The 22,106-nt window shown below is 45.7% G+C and overlaps 1 protein-coding gene across 3 annotated transcripts in view; it reads right to left on the bottom strand.

The window, feature by feature from the left end:
* Positions 1–17,654, bottom strand: part of LOC115466504 (brain-specific angiogenesis inhibitor 1-associated protein 2-like) — a 34,880-nt gene extending 17,226 nt beyond the window's left edge. The window contains exons 1-6 of one of the 3 annotated variants that reach the window (XM_030197779.1): positions 17,423–17,654; positions 14,397–14,472; positions 14,226–14,312; positions 7,441–7,502; positions 5,207–5,278; positions 3,509–3,646 (exon numbers count right to left, since the gene is read on the bottom strand). In XM_030197779.1, coding sequence (XP_030053639.1) covers positions 3,509–3,646; positions 5,207–5,278; positions 7,441–7,502; positions 14,226–14,312; positions 14,397–14,472; positions 17,423–17,470 — 483 coding nt within the window. In that variant the 5' untranslated portion in view covers positions 17,471–17,654. Of the gene's footprint in view, positions 1–3,508; positions 3,647–5,206; positions 5,279–7,440; positions 7,503–8,466; positions 8,569–14,225; positions 14,313–14,396; positions 14,473–17,422 lie in introns of those variants that run through there. The other 2 variants (XM_030197780.1, XM_030197781.1) reach the window with 2 other exon arrangements.
* Positions 17,655–22,106: the final 4,452 nt, after the last annotated feature.

A 22,106-nucleotide genomic window follows, 5' to 3' on the forward strand; every position in this document is an offset into this window, starting at 1 on the left:
ACAACCCTTCCCCACTCTCACCAGCAAGCAATATCCCAGCCCAGTTCTCCTTCCCTGACAGCTCTAAGGTTTCTCCTGTTCCCAATTCTGTCTCTTCTCTTGTGGTTCCCATCCCCTCCCCCCCTTTACATTTTCTCTTTCCCTCTCTCCCTATCTCACTTTTTCTCTTTTCTGAAGTCACGATGAGATTATACATCCAAGTCTAGCCACCCCAACAAAACCATAAATATTACAGGGAACAAATTTTAAGCTCTTACCACAGAAAGCTTCCTCATGCTTTAAGTATTTCACTTTGAGATGGGTTCTGTGGTTACTGTAGGGCGTAATCCCCCTAGATTCTGGCAGGAATGCTGGCTGTAGGGCTGCTTACGGCTCCTGTAGTCCCAGCCTCTGCCAGCAGGAGGCAAGGTAAGAATAGTGAAGGGGAGTTTACAGCACCCCCACCTGCACTTCCAGCCTATCCCAGCTGGAGGCAGTGTAGGTAATGTACTAAAAGTGCTTTGATGATACTTAAGTAAACACATATTTTTTAAAATAATGTAGAAAAAAATCAGTGCAAAACATTTGGAATGCTTCTTGATTTTGTGTTATTCCCGAGGTCTTCAGCCATGGATCTGCGCCTTGGTGTTTCCTGGCAGGAAGCGAGGTCACATTACCTCTTCCTAGGGGAGCAGATTCCAACAGGATGGAGGAAGGATTTCATTGTTCTTGGACCCTGAATGGCAGGGCAGGAAATTCTCTCTCCGTGTGTACAGGGACAAAGTTTCCAAGGATAAGGAAGAGCAGGCGAAGGCTTGGACAGAACCTCTGTCCTGTTCTTGTAAGCACAGGCTCTGCTCACTGAATTGTTCTCACAAATACGTGAGAGGATTCACATTCACGCCTTTAGGGGATCCCAAAGTACTGGGTAGACAGTGTCACCTCCCTGTTATGAATCACTCTAGGAGAAGCCTAGTGTAAGCAGCACAGAATCTGGGGCAGACCTGGGGATTAGAACTAATTTACAGAGAGATAGTGACTGTCCCCAGGGTCAAACACATGAATCAGTGACAGAACTGGGGATTAGAGCTAAAACATAGAGAGATAAAGTGACTAACCCCAGGTCATACACAGAGAGCGAGTGACAGAGATTCTCCCCAGAGTCTCATACACAAAGTCAGGGACAGAGCCGAGGACTAGAGCTGAGATACTGGGAGATAAAGTGACACCCCAGGTCAAACACAGAGTGAGTGACAGAGGGCCAGATGCACTAAACCTAATGAGCCAGCAACATGGGTTTTAAACTGGTTCTAGCCAGTTTAGCGCACAAGTAGTAAACCGGGCACATGCACAAAAGGCCATTTTCCTGTCACGGTAGCAGCTAAGGAAAATGGAATGCAAATGATCCAAAGGCTATTATAATGAGATGCACTACCGTTTTCCGATCCCCTTACAGTGGAAAACCTAACAGGAGGTCTACACCTCTCGTTGGGGCAAAGGAACAAATCGGAAGAAAAAAAATGTCCTTTTTGGACGTCCTTCACTCAAAAAAAAAACCCCTCTAAAAAGACGTCCTTTTTAGACGTCCTTCACCTGTAACAAAAAAAAAAACACTCCAAAAAGACGTTCTTTTTGGAAGTCCTTCACTTATTATAATAAAAAACTCACTCCAAAAAGACATTCTTTTTGGACGTCCTTCACTCGTAGGACCCCCCCCCCCCCAAAAGACGTCCTTTTTGGACATCCTTCACTGTGTGATCCCGTTTAGCTCAGCTGAGAGAGACCTAGGGGCGGAAGATGGATGGGTGTCGAAGACTTGGACGATGGATGTCCTCAACTGCCCTCTCCTGCTAGGATCATGGAAGGGAGGAACCCGAGCCGCATCAGAGCCTTCCTGCGGCAGGCCATGGAGGGGGTGAGCGGCATGGCGTCTTCCTTTCCCGGGCGGCACAAGGAGGCACAGGGATGGCCACAAGCAAAGCAGAAAAGGTGGACGTCATCAGGGATGTCCTTTTTGGACGTACTTGGCATGCGCAGAGCAGCCAGCATAACGCTTGGCTGCTCTGCGCATGCTCGACCGGCCGACCGGCTTCCGAGGGAATACAGAATGCAAGTGAGCTACAACGAGCAGCTCATTTGCATTCCATTTCCTTGATGCATGGCCGTTCCCTACCGATTCGCTATGGAATCGGTAAGGGAAGGGCTCTTCCGAGGACCTTAGTGCATCTGGCCCAGAGTCTCATACACAAAGTCAGTGACAGAGCCGGAGATTAGAGCTGAGACACAGGGAGTTAGTGTCGGTGTTTTTCCTCTGAAGGGTGGGTGCAGACTGAATAAACATTCAGTGACTTTAATCCCCTTGGACACTAGCAGGAAGAGGGGTCTTCCCTCTGGGACTGAGATGCCAGATGACCTCTCTTAGGTACCCAATTGCTTCCTAGTGAGATCTGCTTTGATTCCCAACCCCCAGCTTCAGGGACAACAGGGGAAGCATAAACTGCATTTGTTATTTATTTATTAGAATTTATTTACCGCCTTTTTGAAGGAATTCACTCATAAGTACATAAGTATTGCCACAATGGGACAGGCCAAAGGTCCATCAAGCCCAGCATCCTGTTTCCAACAGTGGCCAATCCAGGTCACAAACACCTGGCAAGATCCCGAAAAAGTTCAATACAGTTTATGCTGCTTATCCAAGAAATAAGCAGTGGATTTTCCCCAAGTCAATTTAATAATGGTCTATGGACTTTTCCTTTAGGAAGCCGTCCAGACCTTTTTAAACCCCGCTAAGATATCCGCCTTTACCACGTTCTCTGGCAATGAATTCTAGAGTTTAATTACACGTTGAGTGAAGAAAAATTTTCTATGATTCGTATTAAATTTACTACTTTGTAGCTTCATCGCATGCCCCCTAGTCCTAGTATTTTGGGAAAGAGTAAACAAATGATTCACGTCTACCCGTTCCACTCCACTCATTATTTTATAGACCTCTATCATATCTCCCCTCAAGGCAGTGTACAGCTAGAACAACTCAAACATAAGTTATAGACAATAACAGCAGTAAAAATATTCAAATAACAAAACAAAGTATGGCATATTATACTACTTACTATGTCTACACAATAAAACATTTTAATAGCGTAGAGTGTAAGCAAAGATAGATAAGAGAGAATAACAGGAGTAAGAAAACAAAGGACTAATTTAAAGAAAGTTGCAATATTGTGTTTTTCCCCACTTTTGAAATTAATAAAAAGATCTCATGTGCCCTTCTTTGCACAAAATAACCAGGAGAGAACTAGAAATCCCAGAATGTTCCTTGTCCTAGTTCGGACCTGGCTTCTCTTTGCTGGAGACAGGTCCAGACAGGATTTTACAGTGTCCACGTCATGGGTGGGGGTGGGGGGGGGGGCAGGTAAGTAGGTTGGCTCTCTCCATCTCAACATTTCTGGATCGAGGGAAACCTTCCTCACTCTCTGGGCCACTCTGTGCTTTCTCAGGTCACGTGCTTAGGAATTGAGGAGTCTCCTACCTGCACCTCCTTGTCGCCGTATTTCTGGGGGTTCTTGCTGCTTTGTACCTTCTTCCGCAATTTCCTCAGCTCAGACTGACACCTCTCGACGGACTCGTGTCTTGAGCGATGCTCCGTCTGGTATTTTTTCAGCGTTGCCTTTAGGAGGAGAATTGGGGAAGGACATGAAAAGGATGAGTGAAGGAGAGGAACTACGGCTACATCCTGATCAAGTAAAGCTAAAAAGATAGAGATTCCTCCTCCCCCCACCCTCAGCTTTACTTACATCGGATTGGGGCCTGTAACTCATTCTAGGGCCTCAGCAAGGCCAGACTTAATTTAATGCTCTGTAAGGGACAAGACTGTCAGTGCCTTCCCCTTGCCAAGGGGAGGATGAGAGAAAGGATCCCGTAAATGTGATAACCATAGATACCCTTTTAATATGATCATTGACTTGTTGTTAATTTTTAAAATAAGTTTACAAACCCCCACGTAACCCAGGCATTTATGCTGTGGGCAGGGGCGGCCCAAGGCAATATTCCGCCTGAGGCAGGGATCAAATGTCACCCTGGCACCACAGCATCGTGCCCCACCTCCACCAACTCCTTCCTGCCCCAGCCACGATCTAGCATCTCTCCTAACCTCCCCCCCCCCCCCCAAGCCTACCTTCTTTTTTGTTGTTTTTAAAAGTCAGAGGCAGCATTGATCCCCATAAGCTACCTTGCTACCGGCATTGGTGTCGCCTCTGTACTGTGGCCCGCCTCCAAGGAAACAAGGTTACTTATGGGGATTGCTGCTGTTGCCGCCAACTTTTGAAAAACAAAAAAGAAGGTAGGCTGTGGAGGAAGGAAAGGGGAAAGATGCCACTCCATAATTAGTGCCGCCTGAACCTCTGCCTCAGTTGGCCTAATGGTAGAGCCGCCACTGGCTGTGGGACTTCCAGCCTTGCTCATGCAACATCTTCTTTGGCAGGTCTTGTGATAGAAGGCAATAGGTAGGGGGTTCTAATGGGGGGGGGGGGGAGGTGGGGGATGAGTCAGTGTGGGGGTGCTGGGAGTGAAGGAATAGTGTAATAGTTAGATCAGCAGGCTGAGAATCGGGGAAGGCAGGGCTGAAATCCCATTGCACCTCCTTGTGATCTTGGGCAAGTCACTTAACCATCCATTACCTCGAGGTACAAACTCAGACTGTGAAAATACCTGCCATAGCTGAATGTACATCACTTCCATAGCTTATGAGCTTGTAGGTGGTATATAAGAAATGTAATAACTTGTCTGGTCTCTGGAGACCCAAAGATGTTCAGTTTTTAATACTCTAAGCTTAGCAACTTTACATTGAATATAGGGAGATACCGGTAGTTAATTTGTCAAGAGTTACCAAAGAGTTGGATTTAGCAAAGGCCTTTCTCTAGTAGTTCAAGGCAAGTTACATTCAGGTACCAGAGGGCAGTGGAGGGCTGCCCAAGAACCTAAGGAACCACAATGGGATTTGAACCCTGGCTTCCCTGGTTCTCAGTCCGTAGCTCCTCCACTCCAAAACTACTACTACTACTACTTAACATTTCTAGAGCGCTACTAGGGTTACGCAGCGCTGTACAAATTAACAAGAAGGAGAACCCTCAAGCCTGCCAGGAGTTGAGCCTAGAATCTTCTGATCCATAGTCAGATGCATTAAACATTGCACCACTGGCCCTATAAAGAATGGGATTTCATTACTTACGGTCAGATATTTTATATCTAGTTCCAGTTTGTGCTCGAGCTGGGCCAAGAGCTCCGATTGGAAGAGCTTCAGCTGTAAAACCAACAAGGAAAAGCAAAGATATATGAATCTTTTCTCAGGCTGAAGGTCTCCTCCTTTTCATCTCTCCTGTTTAGCCATTCTAAGCTGTCTCATCCTCTCCAGCACCCTCTAACATCAGAGGGTTCTTTTTCCCACCAATTGTCAACAAGCCAGAGACTGTCATCTTTTCTGAGCCCCTACTGTCGCCAGCACCCAATCACTCATCATCTCCAGCGCTTCCTTCGTTCATATCATTCCCAACACCACCGCTATCACCCTATTCTCCAAAAGCCTGCCCAATACAGTTTATTAAATACAGTATCACTGTTGCAACAACACTGATCACAGTAGTGTACAAACTAAGAATACAAACAAGTATAAAAGAAAAGAATGCCATAATTCAAAAGGATAGAACCAAACACACCAAAGGGGAAGGGGGAGGAGGGACACTGCTGGGGTCTGTGCACACAGGACACCAAGCTCAAGGCTTAAACAACAACAGGGTCATGGCCAAAGGCCAGACAGTAGAAATGAGTTTTAAGAAGAGTCTTAAATGTAGCAAATGAAGGTTCACCCCTAATATTAGAAGGCAGACCATTCCAGAGACATGGAGCCAAAAGAAGAACGCAGAACACCAAGTAGACTCATAATGAGCCAATCACGGTGAAGACAAAACAAGATGATTTGCGTCAAGAGACCTAAGAGCACGATTGGGAGTATAGGGTATAGTCAGGGACGATAAATAGGAAGGAGAACCTGTATGAAAAACTTTATATCATAACCAATAATGAAAGCTCCACTATCTTCTCCAACACCCCAACCAACAGCAGTATGATTAATCCTTCACGGATGCTCTCATCATGAAAATCATCTCCAGTGCCTCAATAATAAGCATGATCTCCAGTATCCCATCATCTCCAGTATCCCAATCACCACTGCAATCAGCATCTCCATATTAGCATCATTGTGAGTACCATCAACATCCCAGTTGCCATCTACACCTTTGCCATCTCCAGTAACCCAACCATTTCTAACTTCCCAACTACCATCATCTCCATCAGCCCAGACAACCTAACAACCCCGCCATCAGCATTGTGTCCAGAAATCTAATCAACATCATCACCACCACCACTACCATCACCATCGATCAACATCATAATCAGCGTCATCATCTCCAGTGTCCCCACATTAAGGGAGATAGAGCTAGTCTGTCTAGCCAGGAGGACAGGACTTGGGTAAAATCCCTAGAGTGAGAACAAAACCGAGAGGCACAGAACAGGGAGGAAGGGTTCTCAGTGGTTTCCCATAAAGGGCTGCAGTGTCTAAAAAGGGCCCAGAAGGGAACTGCCCCTCCACATAGGCCTTCACTACATGTGTATAAGAGAATAAAAGACTGCCAAGGTAGGAACAGTCTTTTCATGGGAGTCTTGATCCTTTATGTCCAGGCCAAAGTTTGGCTTGGACTTTGCAAGGCTGCACACCTGGTTTCAGCACAGCCAAATGCCAACCCGAGGGAAGACTTTTCACTGAACCACAGGAGGTTTTAATTGAAGCAATAAAGAGTTTTGGTTTACCTTTATTCCTTTGTCTGGCTATTTCTGTAGAGGCTCAGTTCGCCAACACGCCCAACAACACCACACTCAACCATCAAAAATACTACCATCGGCATCATGTCCACCATCCTTATCACCACCACCGTAATCATCGCAAGTGCAGACCCAGCACTACCATCATTATGAACACCTCCACGATTTCCATCATCTCCAGCATTCTACCATCAACACCATCTATAGCACCCCAACTATTATTGGTGCTTCCACCCATCAACATCATCTCCACCATCAAGCCATCATTATAATCAAAATCTCAATCATTATTTTAGTTCTCTCCAACACCCAGCTTTCATTATCATGTCTTCTCCAATAACCCAACCATTATCAACATTGAAAGGGGACAAGGAAGAGCAGATCGAGAAAAAAATCAAACAGGGGAAATTGGCAAAAAAGGCGAAGGTAAATGCATAAGGAAACATCATAATAGTAATAAAGTTATAAGTTCTCTTCACCATTTCCTCATCCAGCCAGACATCATTACCCTCCCTCCACTCATCACCAGCTCCGTCCCAGCTCAGCTCTTCTGACCATTACCATCCTATGGGATTCTCAGACACTCACCACCTCTTCCAGCTGCACCTGGACCTGTCGGTGGACCTCGGCCATTTGGAATAAAGTATCACCTGCAGTGAGACATGAGGGAGGAGGTAGAACAGAAAAGGGTTGGAGGGAAGAAAGCACAAAAACGGAGAATACAGATAGAAGAGGGTGAAGGTAAGGGAGAAATTTAGAAGTGGAGAATCAGAGATCTTAATGATATTTACAGTTTCTTGTAAAAGTCTTCACACTCTTCTACATTTCTCACATTCGACTGTCTAAAAAAGTAGGAGTTTGTTTTACTTGAGCTACACAATGTACTCTACACTTTCAATCTGAAAGAACAATTATAGACATTCTCAAAAAGTAATTACGAATCGGAAATCAAAAAGGTCTTGATTACATAAGTCTTCACACCCACTGCATAGTAAACCCAAATTAGGCCAAGTTTCTGGTAACTGCCTTAACAAAGTCTATGATCAGTTAAACAGAGGCCACCTGTGTCCAATGACACATAGTTGAGTTGGTTTGAATACTCCAGGATGAAGAATATAGCTGTTTCTGTTGTATGACGTGAATTTGAAGCAAAGGTCTAAACTTGCGGAACACCAAGCTGCTGAAAGAACTCTGGGATAAAGTTATTCAAAGATACAGATTGGGGGAAAGCTAGAATAATACATTTTCACTATGTTTGAATATCTCTTGGGACATTGTCAGATCCATTATCATAAAGTGGATATAGTTGCACACCACCAAGACACTGACTCGATCAGGAGCCGGGAATGAAAGCATTGGTGAGGTACGATTACTTTAAAACAATTGAGGTCTTCAGCTGAGATTAGGGAAAATGTTGACTGTTCAACAATTTCAAGATTACCCTATATTAGAGGTTCTCGGGCCACACCTAACCAGTGAGGTTTTCAGAATATACACCATGAATATGCATGACTTATTTTTGCATGTAGAACCCGGGTCTCACTCTCATGCTAGCTCCCGCCCTGGGCCACAAAACAGATCTCAGCTCAATTTCACTTTCAGGGCCAATCTCACCTCACTCATCCATTCCAGTTCGCTTGCAGTCGATGGTCCGGAATAGCGATCCAAGGGTTTGAGAGGTCAGATTCACTCAGCTCCTCAGTCCAGGAACCACATAACATTCCAAAGGCTTAATAATGAAACGTAATTTTTATTTGCAAACCACTGCAACAAGCAAGCTTCAACTTCTTTTCCAGTACAGTCACTTGATAAACTCCAAAGCAACCTTGACTTCCATCTTCTGTTATTCCCAGAGGGAACACCTTTGCCACGATCCTCCTCAGGTCTATCTACAGGGACTTTCTCACTCAGGGTTATTTATATATATACAGTTTCTCCTGTCCATGCCCGTCCTGTAGAGCGATATCATCCCCAAAGGCTGTACTTTATTCAACACTGGAGTGGAGGAGTGGCCTAGTGATTAGAGCACTGGTCTTGCAATCCAGAGGTGGCCAGTTCAAATCCCACTGCTGTTCCTTGTGATCTTGGGCAAGTCACTTAACCCTCCATTGCCTCAGGTACAAACTTAGATTGTGAGCCCTCCTAGGACAGAGAAATATCCAGTGTACCTGAATGTAACTCACCTTGAGCTACTACTGAAAAAGGTGTGAGCAAAATCTAAATAAATAACTTTAGCAGGCCCGGACCCCCTATGATCTGATCCTCCTCTAGCAGTGACCCCACCTTGGTTGTGGGACGAGCTCTCCCTGGCTCCGGATTCTGGACTGGGATTTCCTCTACCCAGCTGTAGCACAAGGGGTGTAGCCAGACTTCAAGGTGGGAAGGGGCCAGAGCCCAAGGTAGGGGGCACATTTTGGTCACCACCCTGCCGCCGCCCCCTCCGCTGCCTCCCACTGCCGGGCTAGTGGGGGTCCCCAACCCCCACCAGCTGAAGACTACATCCAGCGCTGGTCTCCAGTGCTGCCGCATCGCCTGCCCTGCTCTCTCTTCCCCTCAGGTCTGGCATGCTCCTTTTAGTGAAACCAACCAGGGGCCCAGTGCAAATTTGAGGGGGCCTAGGCCCCTGTGGCCCCAGCTAGCTACGCCACTGCGTAGCACACAGAAGCACAGCCAGGTTGAGACATTGGGAGGAGTGGAGAGCGGATTTTGCAGGTATGCGTAGGCGAGATGGACCGGTGGGACCGTGTAAAAAAATAGGTGCCGGTGCCATCAGAAGTCCATTTGGGGGGGGGAGGGGCCACACCACTGTCTCCCAGTTGCCACTTATTAGAGCCACAACCTGCCTCTCACAGCCAGTGGATCTCTTCTCTCTCCTCCTGGCAGGGGATATTAGACCTACAGGCAATCAAGGGCATAACTTGAGCTTTACCTCTCCCAAACTCCTCCCCCTCCCCCATCACTCTTCATTCTGAGGGTACTATTTCTCTGCATTCTATTTCAAAACTACTCTCTGTAAGCCAGGCTTCCTCCCCCCCCCCCCCCCAGGGACTTCCCGCCCCCCCCCCCCAGGGCTCTGGGAAAATCTACCATTCTAGTACTACGTATTCCATGGGGTATTACACCTACAATGCAAATTTTTATCTCAGGGCCTGTACGGGAGGGTGAAAAGAAGGAAGCCAGTGCTGAAAAAAAACCATGTGCTCTATGCCACGTGCATGTGGGGGAAAGTTTTAAAATGGAGCTTCTTGATTTCAATGTTGAACAGTACGTGTGGCGTAGAGTGACCGTGGCACACGCCCCTGCTAACACCGTCCTCTACAGTACAATGTTGTGCTGGCCTGCAGCGTTGTGTTATGGAGACACTTTGTGTAAATGGGGGTAGGGAGGTCGAGGGAGAAATGAGTGGTGAAAAGTACAGGCAGATCCTGGAGGGAAACCTGTGCCAGAGACCTGGGTAGGACGATGATTTTACGAGGTCAAATCTTTTTTTTTTAATTAATTTTTGATGATTTACAGTGGAGTGGCTCAGTGTGAAGGACTCAGTCGCTAAAGAAGATGGTTTCACAAGAACTAAGCCTGGGGGGTGTGAAGACTTCCGCAGTGAAAACCCCACGCTCCCAGTTCACCGTATGACTTCTAATACATTTATTTATTTAGATTTTGCTCACACCTTTTTCAGTAGTAGCTCAAGGTGAGTTACATTCAGGTACACTGGATATTTTTCTGTCCCAGGAGAGCTCACAATCTAAGTCTGTACCTGAGGCAATGGAGGGTTAAGTGACTTGCCCAAGATCACAAGGAGCAGTGGTGGGATTTAAACTGGCCACCCCTGGATTGCAAGACCAGTGCTCTAACCACTAGGCCACTCCTCCACTAATACATGGATGCAGAGCAGGACACAATCCCCTTCCAACTCACCATAGAAAATGTACATTCAAATTCTGGTGTCACTTCAGTAACAGCAACACAAACCCTGCAGAAAACACACTGAGGAGCAAACCTTCCACACCATAAAATTACTAAGGGTCGGAATTTTCACAGCAGCAACCCTGCCCAAAGAAAAGCCAGAGCTGCAAATATTACCTCAGACACTAGAACCCCAGAACCAGCTAGACTGTGACACATCCCTACACAGAGACTACATGCTAACAGATCTCTTAACTTCGGTTACACACTCAAAAGACAGGCAGAGCCTCACCACACACAGAATAGGGGACCGTGAATTAGAGACAAGGAAATGTGAAGACACAAATTGAAGTGGAAATCCTGAGATGTCAGAGTCTATCTACAGTGCAAGCACAGAGGAAGAGAAGGAGAAATGCATTTCCTCTTGTCCTAAGCAAAATTCAAAGAGATCAGAGACATTTCCCAAAGAGAAGAGAGAAAAACAGAGAATAAGAGAACAGAAATTAGAAAGAAACATGCAGACATAAACTGAGCTAGAAACCCTGAGATGTCAGAGTCTGTCTGCTGTGCAAGAGCAGAGAAAGAGAAGCAGAAATGCATTTCCTCCTGTACTGAACAAAATCCAGAGAGAAGCAACACATTTCCAAAAGAGAACAGAGAAAAAAAACATAGAATAAGAGGCCACAAATTAGTTACAAAAACCCTGAGATGTCAGAGTCTGTCTGCAGCACAAGAGCAGAGAAAGAGAAGTAGAAATGTATTTCCTCCTGAGAAAAACACAGATAGATCAGAGACACATTTCCCAAAGAGAAGAGAAAGAAACAGAGAATATGAGACCACAAATTAGAAACAGAAACGTGCAGACAAAAATTGAGCTGGAAACCCTGAGATGTCAGAGTCTGTCTGCAGTGCAAGAGCAGAGAAAGGGAATCAGAAATGCATTTTCTCCTGCAATGAGGAAAAATCAGAGAGAAAAATCAAAGAAGGAACAGGAAAAATTGTTTCTAATCTTGATGAAAGAAAACAAAGAACAGCCAGGGCCACAGAATCTGTGATGTCCTGCCACCCGGCCAGAAACGTGACCATCGAACTGGCACCACAACCCCCCTCTTTCTGCACTATATCATTTTATTTATGTTATTATTACTACTATATATTTTTTTTCTCTTATTTTATCTATTACATTTCACACTACAGATCATCAGGCCGGGAAAGTTTCCTGAATGGGAATGTGAGAAGGAAAGAGAGGAAAAGGTGAAGATAAAGAGGGAAAAGAGTGAAGGGAAGGGGGGAGGAGGTGCTCTGGCTCTCAGCCCAGAGACAAGACGCTCTGAGTGATGGCGAGCAGGCGGCTGTGTGAGAGGAATACAGAGAGGGGAAGGAGGTGGGTCTCCATGGCAGCTCTAAGTTCATATCCCAGATCCCTGGGACGCAGCCTCCTTGGTTCCACATGCCCCGTACGCTGGAAGGTGGTCAGGGTGGCAGCGCCAGGGGCAAGTAAAGCAGATCTGAATCCTCGTCTTTGGAGTTCTCTCTATGGACCAGCAATTCTTGCTGACAATGGTGGTGGGGGATGGGGGGGTGTAAGGAAGTCGCCTCACGTTTCGGGAAGGGAGGGCAGGAGCCCCGCTGCTGGAATCTCAGGGTTTGTCCAGGAAAGATCAGCCTGTGGTGGTGGCACCTTCTCTTCTCTCTCCCAGCCCGATCAGCCATGAAAATTCCTAGGATATGAGTTCAAATTCTCCTTCTATTAACGGCCCTGGGCCTGCGTTCTAATCCCCAACTCTTTCGCTGTGTATATAACCCCAGGATAAACCATTTCTAATCCCCGGCTCTGTCACTGACTCTCTGTGTGTAACCCTGGAGTGAGTCGCTTTATCTCCCTATGTCTCAGTTCTAATCCCCAGCTCTGCCACTTAAGTACATAAATGTTGCCAAACTGGGACTGACCAAAGGTCCATCAAGCTCAGTATCCTGTTTCCAACAGTGGCCAATCCAGTTACTATGTTACCCGGCAAGATCCCAAAACAGTACAATACATTTATGCTGATTATCCTAGAAATAAGCAGTGAATTTTCCCCAAGTCCATCTTAATAATGGCTTATGGACTTGTCTTTTAGGAAGCTATCCAAACCTTTTTTAAACCCCGCTAAGCTAACTGCTTTTACTACATTCTCTGGCAACGAATTCCATTGAGTGAAGAAATATTTTCTCCCATTCGTTTTAACTTTACTACTTTGTAGCTTCATTGTGTGCCCCCTAGTCCTAGTATTTTTGGAAAGAGTAAACAAGCGATTCACGTCTACCCATTGCACTCCACTCATTATTTTATAAACCTCTATAATATCTACCCTCAGTCGTCTTTTCTCCATGCTGAAGAGCCCTAGCCGCTGTAGCCTTTCCTCATAGGGAAGTCGCCCATCCCCTTTATCATTTTCATCGCCCTTCTCTGTACCGTTTCTAATTGCACTATTGTGTGTGAGCACGGGGAAAGTCTCTTTACCTCCCTGGACCTTAGGTCTAATCCCTGGCTCTGCCCCTGATTTTCTGTGTGTAACCCAAAATGACAGTATCTCTATGCTTCACTTTATTGAACTCAGGCTGGGTAATAAAGGTGTGTCTTCTCTTGAAGTACTCTGATGCAGACTGGGAATCATGAATATACTCCCAGGCCCTACACCAGAATCCTGTTTGGAAGTAAAGCACTATATAATCCCCCAAAATGTGAGTGTTATGCATAAGAGAAGCCAGATGAAAGAAAGCAGTATTTTAGTCTCACCTCCCAGTTCCCTAGGAGGGACCAGATCCCATCAGGGGGCCGTATTGGCCAGTGAGAGAAAGCCTAGGGGGTCCTTTTACTAAGGTGCACTGAAAAATGGCTTGCGGGAGTGTAGATGCGTGTTTAGGGCGCGCGCAGAATCGTTTTTCAGCTCACCTGTAAAAAAATGCCTTTTAAAAATTTTTTGACGAAAATGGACCTGCGGCAAAATGAAAATTGTTGCGCGTCCATTTTGGGTCCGAGACCTTACTGCCAGCCATCGACCTAGCGGTAAAGTATCATGCGGTAACCAGGCGCTAATGACCTATGCGCGCAGCAGACACGCTCCAAAAATGAAATTACCGCTAGGGCCACTCAGTAGCCGGGCGGTAACTTGGAACTGGTTCGCGTTGGGCGTGAGTAGGTGCTTATGCGGCTTAGTAAAAAGGGCCCCCTAATCTCCGAGGATGTTTCCAGCTGTACCTATCCTGGGTCATTATTGGGGCTTTCAAATCCTGAACCCCCCAGTCCCCCAAATCATCTGTTTTCCTGTTGGAAGAACTGAAGGTCCGTGAGCCAGAGTGGTTTTTAACTTTTTGATTATTGTAACCCACTTGGGCACTGATGTAGTTAGCGATATATCATTATTATATTCAGTCCCACTCCAGCCTCCGTGTTAATCAAACCTCGTTGGGTATCGTTAACCTACCCAGCTCCTTGGACCCCTGGCTGTCGCTGGCCAATTCTCCCAGCTTCACCAAAGCGTCAAAAAAACCTTTTGCTGCTACAGTGACACCTGTAAGAGAGACCAGGCATCAGCATGACCCAGGAACCCACCAGGGTGAAGAGAAAGCCTGTTTGCAGAAGGAGCTTGCATTACCTGACAGGGCTTTCTGGTAGTGCTTTCCCATGGTGACAAAGCTCTTCAGACTGGGATTGAACTGGTCCAGGATGGCCTAGGAGAGAGGAGGAAGAGAAAGAGGGTTGGTGAGAAGGAAGTGGCACCATGCTCTGTTCATGGTCCAGGAGGCTCCTGCAGAGTTAATCTACCTTCCATATTAAGAGACATCCCTCACCCCAATACCCACTTAATCCTGTCCAAGCACAGGATAACATGACAGTTCTGGTTCTAGTTGAATCCTCTCCCATTTCCAGTCACCTCTGCTTCCCCAAAGGTGTATCATGTTTTTCCTCTATGGACATAGGCACATGCAGATAAACACACGTGTTTATATCACATACATCTGAAGCCCCGCTCTGCTAAATAAGACCATGATGGGCACCCAGAAACCTCTCCTTGACCTCTCAGTGGTGCCCAACATCAGACAAAGGGGATTTTTGGTCTATGTTCCTTTGCATTTATAAAGGGAACCTGAGAGAGGAAAATTCATAGAAAAATCCACACGTAATTATATTATCCATGTCCACACATCAGAAGAAACCTTGTAGGATTATTACAAAAGTGAGGGTGGAAAGCGAGGAGGGATGCCCACTATGGAACACCTTGTCCCAAACAATATTTTAAGGAAGGTCAGAAAGAGGAGGGTGCCTGTCACAGGATCCGTGTCCCAGAGTGCCAAGCGGAGACATACAAAAGTATGTGTAGAACGGGTAGAAGTCAATCGATTTTTCACTGTTTCAAAAAGTAGAAAGACCAGGGAAAACTCATTGAAATTACATGGAAATACTTTAAAAACAAATAGTAGGAAATATATTTTCACTCAAGGAATAGTTAAGCTCTGGAACTCTCTGCCGGAGGATGTAGTAACAGCGGTTAGCTTATCTGGGTTTAAAAAAATGTTTAGACAAGTTCCTGGAGGAAAAGTCCATAATCTGTTATTGAGACGGACATGGGGAAGCCACTTCTTGCCATGGAATTGGTAGCATGAAATGTTGCTACTATTTGGGTTTCTGCCAGGTACTTGTGACCTGAATCAGCCACTGCTGGAAGCAGGATACTGGGCTAGATGGACCATTGGTCTGACCCAGTATGGCTATTCTTATGTTCTTATGTACCGTACAGGGTTGCAAGGGATGAGAGCTTCACGGAAGTTGTATTTGATCTCTGGGTAGAAATAATTCTTTTTCTGCTTGAGACAGGGTCAGTGATAATGATAGAGTTTAGGGTTAATTCAATGTGACAAATGAAACAGGAGCCCCCTACCCCCTACCCCAGAGATTTTTTCTAATTCAGGTTTGTACTTAGCATTATTTTATTCAGATGCAGCCTGGAAATTTCTTCACACAACCCCTTCCCAATTTCTATCTTTGGGGGAAATGCTTAGTTCAGAAATCTCATTACAAAAGAAAGTGCAGAAAGAAATGTTATGTAGGGCATTTCCCAGGTTCTGGTGCCGGTCCAGAGTCTACTGTTTCTGTCCCGGTGGAAGGACACCACAGACTCCGTGGCTGTAGCTGCTCTTTCCCCCAGGATGAGACACGGTGTCTCCTGCTTGTTCTTTATTTGGAAGTTTTAAAAAAATGTTCTTTATTCTCTTGGGAAAATATGTCTCCTCTTTTTTTGGATTTTGCAGTACAGGAGGACATGCATTTCGGCTTCTCTTTCTCTGCTATCTCAGGGTTTCCAGCTCAGTTTGTGCCTGCAGGTGTCTCTTTCTAATTTGTGGTTTCTTATTCTATGTTTTTCTCTCTTCTCTTTGTGAAACATGTCTCTTCTGTTTGGATTTTATTCAGTACAAGAAGAAATACATTTCTGCTTCTCTTTTTCTGCTCTTGCACTGTAGACAGACTCTGATATCTCAGAGTTTTTGTCTCTAATTTGTGGTCTCTTATTCTCTGTTTTTCTCACTTCTCTTTGGGAAATGTGTCTCTGATCTCTTTGGATTTTGCTCAGGAGGAAATGCATTTCTGCTTCTCTTTTTCTGCTCTTGCACTGTAGACAGACTCTGACATCTCAGGGTTTTTGTCTCTAATTTGTGGCCTCTTATTCTCTGTTTTTCTCTCTACTCTTTGGGAAATGTGTCTCTTCTCTCTTTGGATTTTGCTCAGTACATGAGGAAATGCATTTCTGCTTCTCTTTCTCTGCTCTTGCACTGCAGACAGACTCTGACATCTCAGGGTTTCCAGCTCAATTTGTGTGGTCTCTTATTCTGTATTTCTCTCTCCTCTCTTTGGGAAATGTGTCTCTAATCTCTTTGGATTTTGCTCAGTTCAGGAGGAAATGCATTTCTGCTTCTTTTTCTCTGGTCTTGTATTGCACACAGACTGACATCTTGAGGTTTTCAGCTCAGTTTGTGTCTGCTTGTTTCTGTTTCTAGTTTGTGGTCTCTTATTCTATGTTTCTTTCTCTTCTCTTTGGGAAATGTGTCTCTTCTGTCTTTGGATTTTGCTCAGTACAGGAGGAAATGCATTTCTGCTTCTCTTTCTCTGCTCTTGCACTGCAGACAGACTCTGACATCTCAGGGTTTCCAGCTCAGTTTGTGTCTGCAAATTTCTGTTTCTAATTTGTGGTCCCTTATCCTGTGTTTCTGACTCTGATCTCTTTGGATTTTGCTCAGTACAGGAGGAAATGCATTTCTGCTTCTCTTTCTGGCACTACAGGCATATTCTGACATCTCGCGGTTTCCAGCTCAGTTTTTATATTGGGGGGTGGGGGTGGGTGGGAGCATTACAGATTTTTGTGTTTCTTTCACTGGTATCTCTCCATGTCTGTTTCCCCTGCTTTACTGAGGCTGTGAGGAGAGGATATTAGTTTTACAAAAGGCCGTTAAATAAAGGGAAAGAAAAATAGACCTGGGGAAGAAGCAGATATAGGGGCGAAGATCACAGGAAAATGGAAAAAGAGGAAAAATGAAACAGCGATGGGGCCTGGTGGAGGGGAAAGAGGGGAGGGATGCAGAGAGATAGAGGGGGGGAGGAGAGGAGGTTTGGAGATGCTTTACTTACCCGGTAGACATTCTCGGTCAGGCGGTTCACCTCTTCTGATCTGGTCATCTTTGCCCTGCCAGTCTTTGCAGGGGACCCTGAGGGCAAGCAGAAGGAAGCCAGGGCTGGGGTGGGGATGTGCGGGGAGGAAAAGAGGGGAGACCCCTGGGCTTGTCTCTGAGGCTGGGCACAGGACCAGTGTCAGAAGAAAAGTGCAGGGAGGGAAAAGGGAGGGGATCAAGGAGGGGGTGCAGACAGGCGAACAAAAGTTTTTTTTTTATTGGATTTTTTTTTTATTTCTGTCTTTGGCCTGGGTGTGATAACTTCTATCCAATCGCAGCAGCCTTGCCTCCTCCCCTCTCCCAAAAGGATCTGCATGGAAGGGAGGGGCCTCAGGAAAAGGGACCGTTTCTAGACTGGAAGGAACGTCTACACTGTACAGGGCAGGGCACATCCTCCTCTCCTCTGGAAAGACAGGACATGGGATGGGGGCTGATTTGGGTGGAAATGTGTGCCTGCCGCCCCCAGCCCTCCAGGTGGGCCTCAGGATGGGATTTTAGTTTCCCCGATCCTTTGCCGAAAAGCAAAGTGCAGCTCTGTGGCCTGCGCAGTGATCATTTTCATCACAGCAATGCACAACACCAGATGGAATTACGCTCTCTGTGCGCCAGAAACCTTACGAGAGATTAAGGGGCCTCATGCGCTGGACATCCATCTTCCCCATAGGCACAAAAATGCACCTATGCAAGGCTACGTGACCTTCTGAAGGTCACACGATATGGAATGAGGGCAGGTGATGGGTGTGAAAGTAGGTACTCAGGCGTCCGAGGCGTGGAAACATAGAAGCTCCATCACTTTAAGGGAAGTGAAACTGCTACTTCTTGTGATTTTGGGCAAGTCACTTAACCTTCCAGTGCCTTAGATTGTAGGTTAATACCTACTGTGTCTGAACGTAACTCACCTTGAGCTACTGCTGAAAAGGTGGAAGCTAAATCCAAATCCCAAATTGTAGGACTGGGAGCTGTATAAATTGTGTGAAATAAAACACAGTTCCTTCCGGCTGAACATTTCGTTGCTCGCAGCCAGGGAAACGGATCAGTCCCAGCTGCAGGATAACTCTTATGTCTATGTGCGGGAGTGCCACGGTGTTGCACATGGAAGATTAGGAGTTAACGAGGCTACAAGAGAGAGGGAGGGCCCAAAACCCCACTGAGGTGGAAAAGTGGGCCAGGGACTCTCTATCCCACAGCTTCAACTGTGACCCAGGCCTGGTGCTGCCCCTGTTGCATGTCTGGAGCTCTAGTTTTGATTTCCCCTGAAAAGTAGGGATGACCTTTCCCCGCATGTAGTGCAGGAGCAACATCGGACCTCATTTCAATGGTGACCCAAAGGCGAGGACCATCAGGAACCAGAAAGCTATGATACAATCTACCAATGCACTTCACTCCTGCCCTGCAGCACCCCCTGCTATTGCAGTACTGAGGTCCTCACACACAGCTCTACCAATGCAATCTCACTCCTTCTACCCAACACCTCCTAAGTACATAAGTATTGCCATACTGGGACAGACCAAAGGTCCATCAAGCCCACCAGCATCCTGTTTCCAACAGTGGCCAATCCAGGTCACAAGTACCTGGCAAGATCCTGAAAAAGTTCAATACATTTTATGCTGCTTATCCTAGAAATAAGCAGTGGATTTTCCCCCAGTCCATTTTAATAATGATCTATGGACTTTTCCTTTAGGAAGCCGTCCAACCCTTTTTTAAACCCTGCTAAGCTAACTGCCTTTACCACATTCTCTGGCAACGAATTCCAGAGTTTACTTACACGTTGAGTGAAGAAAAAATTTCTCTGATCCGTTTTAAATTTACTACGAATCAGGGGTCTCAGTACTGCTATTCCAGTACTGAGACTCCCCCCCCCCCCCCCACATCTCTACAAATGCACCTCACTCCTGCCCTGCAGCACCCTCTGCTATTCCATTTGTCTGATCTGTAGATGCTGGTAACACTGTGCCTTTTCTGGGGGTACCAGGTAACTCCACATGACCTGCGACAGGCTGAACCAGTCATGGGATCGCGCTGTCATATGCAGAAAGATATAGATTAAGGTTTCAACTGTCATGGGAGTAAAAACCACTGTCTGTCCTGAGTGCCTTATGATCACTGTTTATTGGGATTTATTAACCGTCTTTATGAAAAGATTCACCCAAGGCGATGTACAGTTTAATATCAAACTTACAATTTTGTTAATAGTAAAATGACCAAATATAAACATAAATACAATAAATGAGGTAAACCTGAAAATGGCAAATTTAAACCTAATTATAGGACTAACATGAATCAGTATCAAAAATATACACATTTAACAGCACAATAGAACCACCATGTAACAGATGTCAGTACAATTCAAACAATACCATAATAGACAGCACTGAATAGGAGTGGCCTAGTGGTTAGGGTGGTGGACTTTGGTCCTGGGGAACTGAGGAACTGATTCCCACTTCAGGCACAGGCAGCTCCTTGTGACTCTGGGCAAGACACTTAACTCTCCATTGCCCCATGTAAGCCGCATTGAGCCTGCCATGAGTGGGAAAGCGCGGGGTACAAATGTAACAACAACAAAAAAAACCCAAAAACATAAATATAATGTGATGCCAGCATAATACCAATGATACTGTTAACACAATGAATTCAAATTTAGAGCATTAAGTTGCTGCAAAATATCAGAAGAAAGCCTGGAAAAAAACGGCCGGAGATAAGTGACCTGCCTTGGTACTATTATATGAAAAAAATATATAAACCTGTGAAACCTGTCAGACCCAGCGATTTCTGGTGTTCTGCTGCCACCTGATGGATTCTTGCTGTGCCTGCGCCCAGAACCCCCCTCTCCTCCCAGTTCCACACATACTGGGCGTGCATGCATGCATTTAGGGCCAGTGCAGGAGTCACAGCGAGAGGTCCAACTTTCACGCAAGGAGGGCTGAGGAGAGGCCACATGGAGTTCTTGCAGTCGGAGTAAGGGAGCTGTTGAGATCAGTGAGATCTAATCCCTGCCTGTCGGTGGCTAAGTTGCTTTATCTTGCCATGTTCGCCTGCATCTCTGAATTTCCAGTGACTCTAACAGAGCAAAATACCACAAAATGCAGAGAGTTGCTGAGCAAAGCCAGGACTAATTCATTCCATCTTGGACAAGCTATAATTATTGCTGTAATTGTCTATTGCTCATGTTTGATCTGTTCTTACTGTACACCGCCTTGAGTGAATTCCTTCAAAAAGGCAGTAAATAAATCCTAATAAATAAGTAAAATAAGCTGGACTTATTTTGTGGCTGTCCTAAGTCTAGGCTGTTTGTTAAGGTGTTTGAATGTGTATTGTGTTGACTTTGTAAGTGGCATAGTCAGAATTGCCAACTGGATCCAGTCCTGGGTTTACCCCACTGCATGCTGGAAATTATAGGTCTGATTTCCCCATTGCATTCCCTAAGAACAGCAAAGCTAGCAATCCCAGCATGCAATGGGGTAAAGCCAGGACTGGATCAACCCTGTCAGACAAATCTGGACAATGTCTTACAGATATTGAGCACATGGTGCCTGGGAAAATCGGCGTCCAGCACTATTCTGTACGGGCCGTCTGGGATGAGTAGGCCTCTATAAAGCACGCAGCACCGATTCCTGTGACTTAACGCCTGCTGTAGTGGGAGGGAAAGAGGGGGAGGTGACAAGAAGTGAGGAAAGAGTCTTGCAGGTGGAGTAAAGACCTGATGTGAAAGATCTAGAGGTTGGAAAGGCAGAAAGAGAATGAGAGAGTATAAAGAGCCTCGAATCTCTTCCCTACCTCCTCCCTTCTTCCAAAACAAGAAGTTCAGATGGGGCAAGACTTGATGAGCCTTGAGCACGCACAGATACAGCAGAGGAGGTAAGGAAAAGATGGGAGGATGGAGAGATGCTGAACAAAGACATGTTGATTTACATGAGCTGCCCTGGGCAGATGCCTTGGCCACCTGATGGTCAGGACAGCCCTGGACAAAAGTGGGAGATTGAAAGCTGCTGGGTGAAAGGTGAAAAGAGGGAGCCCGAAGCCCGAAAAGGGGAAATGAGGGATAAAAGCCTAACTATGGAGAAGCAGAGAAGAGAGAAACTGAGAAAAAAAGATGAGGGAAGATAAAGCATCAGACAGATGTGGAGAAAGAAGAAATGGAAAGGATAAACCAATGACCAAAGAAAGTGTAAAAAGAGACTGGAACGGGCAGGATTAGAAAAATAAAATGCCAAAGACAGCAAAGGAAGAAAAGAAAAACTTCTTTGAAATGTGTAGGGATTGGGGATGCGTCATCTCTGGGAAATGTGCATCCTTTCTATTTTTGTATTCTGCAGAGTAGAGAAGAAAATACATGTCGGTTTCTGCTTTCTTCTGGACTTCCGTTTCCCTTTTTGTCTGCATGTTTTTCTTTCTTAGTTGAGGTCCTATATTCTCTATTAAGTGAAAGTCAGTACATGTCGCAGATGTGAAGGATGCTGTGTAGAGAATCTGAAGTAGCTTGTTCTGTTTTACCTGTAGCTGGTGCTCTGAGGCCTGCTGTAATGTTTACGGTGCTGCCTTTTTCTAGGTAGCATTGCTGCAGTTTGAGTCCTGATAGAGCTGTTAAGGTGTGGGAAGTTTGCTACGCAGGTCCTGTGAGTCTTTTGTTTTATTTTGCAATGTGT

The sequence above is a fragment of the Microcaecilia unicolor genome, chromosome 3 (assembly GCF_901765095.1).
Source record: "Microcaecilia unicolor chromosome 3, aMicUni1.1, whole genome shotgun sequence".
Classification (NCBI taxonomy): Eukaryota; Metazoa; Chordata; class Amphibia; order Gymnophiona; family Siphonopidae; genus Microcaecilia; species Microcaecilia unicolor.